Genomic DNA, 2,344 nt, shown 5'->3' on the forward strand with positions numbered 1-2,344 from the left:
AATCACGGATTTAGCCTCCAAAACGATCGTGAATGTAGTATCAGTGGCCATCGATACTCATTCTATTTGCCAGTCAGACTATTGTAGTACTTGGTAGCATACGTGTAGAACTTCTCCAGGTCCGGGTTGTTCTTCCTCGCAACTGCCGAATCCGCAATGAATTTGAGATTTGGGTTCAGCTTCAGCGCCTCAAAATACGCATCTGGACTAATTTTGTTGTAGAGTAGAACTTGATCCGTAACGCCCTTTTGGATCAGATCTTCCGCCTTTGCGACTTCTCTCTTGCCGGCCTGGCTTTTGTTGTAGAAGCTAGTATACGATAAAAACTTTTCCAAGTTGGGGTTGTTCACCCTCGTAACCGCTGAGTCAGAATAGAATCTTAGCTTCGGGTTCAGCTTTAGCGCGTCAAAGTACGCTTCCGGACTGATTTTATTCTGGTATAGAACATCATTCACGGCGCCCTTCTTGATGAAATTTTCTGCCTTTGTGACCTCATTTTTCTTGGTCCAGAAAAGAGAGTACGTGAAAAACTTCTCCAAGTTGGGGTTGTTCCCCCTGGCAATAGCCGAATCGGAAATGAATTTGAGCTTTGGGTCCAACTTCAGCGCGTCAAAGTACGCTTCTGGACTGATCTTGTTCTGGTAAAGAACATCGTCCACGACGCCCTTCTTAACCAAATCTTGCGCCAACGTCACTTCACTTCTGTACATCTCCGACTGATACCTTATCGCCACCTTCTCAGCCACCTCCTCTAAGTTCGTTGTCGTCGTCGTCGCCGCCGCCTTAGCTGATTTCGACTTCTTGAACAATGAGGTAAACTTTTCCAGCCAGGCCTTCAATTTCGTTTTAATGCCCGCTAGTCCGCGTTCTTCATCAGCTGCATCCGTAGCTCGAAGAAAGCGTTTGTCTTCGATGTTCCACTGAACAGCTTGGTCCAGTTTCAACTTTGCCGTCTTGGGCTGGTGGCGATGTGAGGCTGTCAAGAGAGCATTGCTACTCGTAATAGCCACGAATACGAGGACGAGAAGAAGCAGGAAGCTGCGCATAGTCCTTCCTGGATATAAAAATGAGGAGTATAGGTTGGTCTCTTTGGGTTTGGTTGTGGTGCGTGTAGCAAGTTTGGAAATGAATGAGTGGCTTCGAAAGCAGTGAGCAGGTACAGTAAGAGTGTGTTGTCCAACAGAGGAAACTATATATTACGCAGTAAAACACACCTACCGATATGCCACATAAACAGTGGTTAGGTCTAGAAGGCATGATGAGAGGATAGCAAACTGAGCTCGGTAACTGCATATGAGGGTTTCAGCACCTGATCCCAAGCGAGGGGACTCGATGCACGAATCAGAACACATTTTTTGTCAGAGCTGTTTTTTTTTTTTTTTTTACTAATAGAGCAATGTCAACATTTAAAATGTTTATGCGTTTTTTTTGTTTTTCTTCTTCATGTGTGCATGATGTAAACTCAACGTCACCTTTTGCATATAGATAGGTACGGATACTGACAGAGCATTAATAGGCAGAGTTGCGCGGAGTTGCGATCAGAAAGTTTTTATCACGGTACGCAGCTGGTTCAATCAGATTATTCCAGATCACCAATGGCCCATTACGTGAAGGAGTTGCCATGTTTCCCACAGTATTTTTTGTATCGCAGGACGAATGGCGGTTTTCATTCTGGGAAGGTGTAGGGATATACTTTTCTTTGGAGTATTTGTGTTGAAATGATTAACGAACAGAGCGTTCCTCTCAGCAAGTGCTGACACAACATCAAGTTGCTTAGCGCCCTCTAACGCGAACTCGTTAGTGTTTGTCGACGTTTATTTCGGTCACACACTCAACTGTCGCTGTGTATGGAAGCACTGTTGCCAGAATGCCCCCAAAGTATACCTGATTTTTCCAACTTCGGGTTTTCGTCCCGTAGAAAAATCATACTTTGTCCGTGCAGTTACATTAAGCTTTTGACATCTTCATAATTATTGGACAAAATAACAAAGCCATTGTTCTCTAAAACTAATTACAGAGCTAACGAATGATATGATAGGGGGTATGCTTTTCCATGAACTAAAACCTGGTAATTAATTCGGTCCGACAATCATCAAAATGATAAGGTTTAATATAAGTGCAAATGATGCAAAAATATATAATATTCAACACAATAAAACCTCTATGATCTTATAGATTTACTGTTCACCTCAGCTAAGTACGGTCATATATTAACTAGTAGTAAGCGTGAATGAAGCACGAAGAGAGCTTGGCCAATCAAGGCAACTTTGTGGTTCCCGAGACCCAATACAGTAGCTGGTGGAAAGCCACTGGTGATTCCTTAAGGTCTGAGACAACTAGTCCA

General features: G+C 43.4%; 1 protein-coding gene across 1 annotated transcript; it reads right to left on the reverse strand.

Annotated features, from left to right (window-relative positions):
* Positions 1-62: 62 nt before the first annotated feature.
* Positions 63-1,046, reverse strand: PPTG_04436 (hypothetical protein; the record flags this gene model as incomplete). The annotated part of the gene is made up of 1 exon (XM_008896678.1): positions 63-1,046. The coding sequence occupies one exon, from the start codon at positions 1,044-1,046 to the stop codon at positions 63-65; it is 984 nt and encodes a 327-aa protein (XP_008894926.1).
* Positions 1,047-2,344: the final 1,298 nt, after the last annotated feature.

This window comes from Phytophthora parasitica (assembly GCF_000247585.1).
Source record: "Phytophthora parasitica INRA-310 unplaced genomic scaffold supercont2.5, whole genome shotgun sequence".
Classification (NCBI taxonomy): Eukaryota; Oomycota; class Peronosporomycetes; order Peronosporales; family Peronosporaceae; genus Phytophthora; species Phytophthora nicotianae.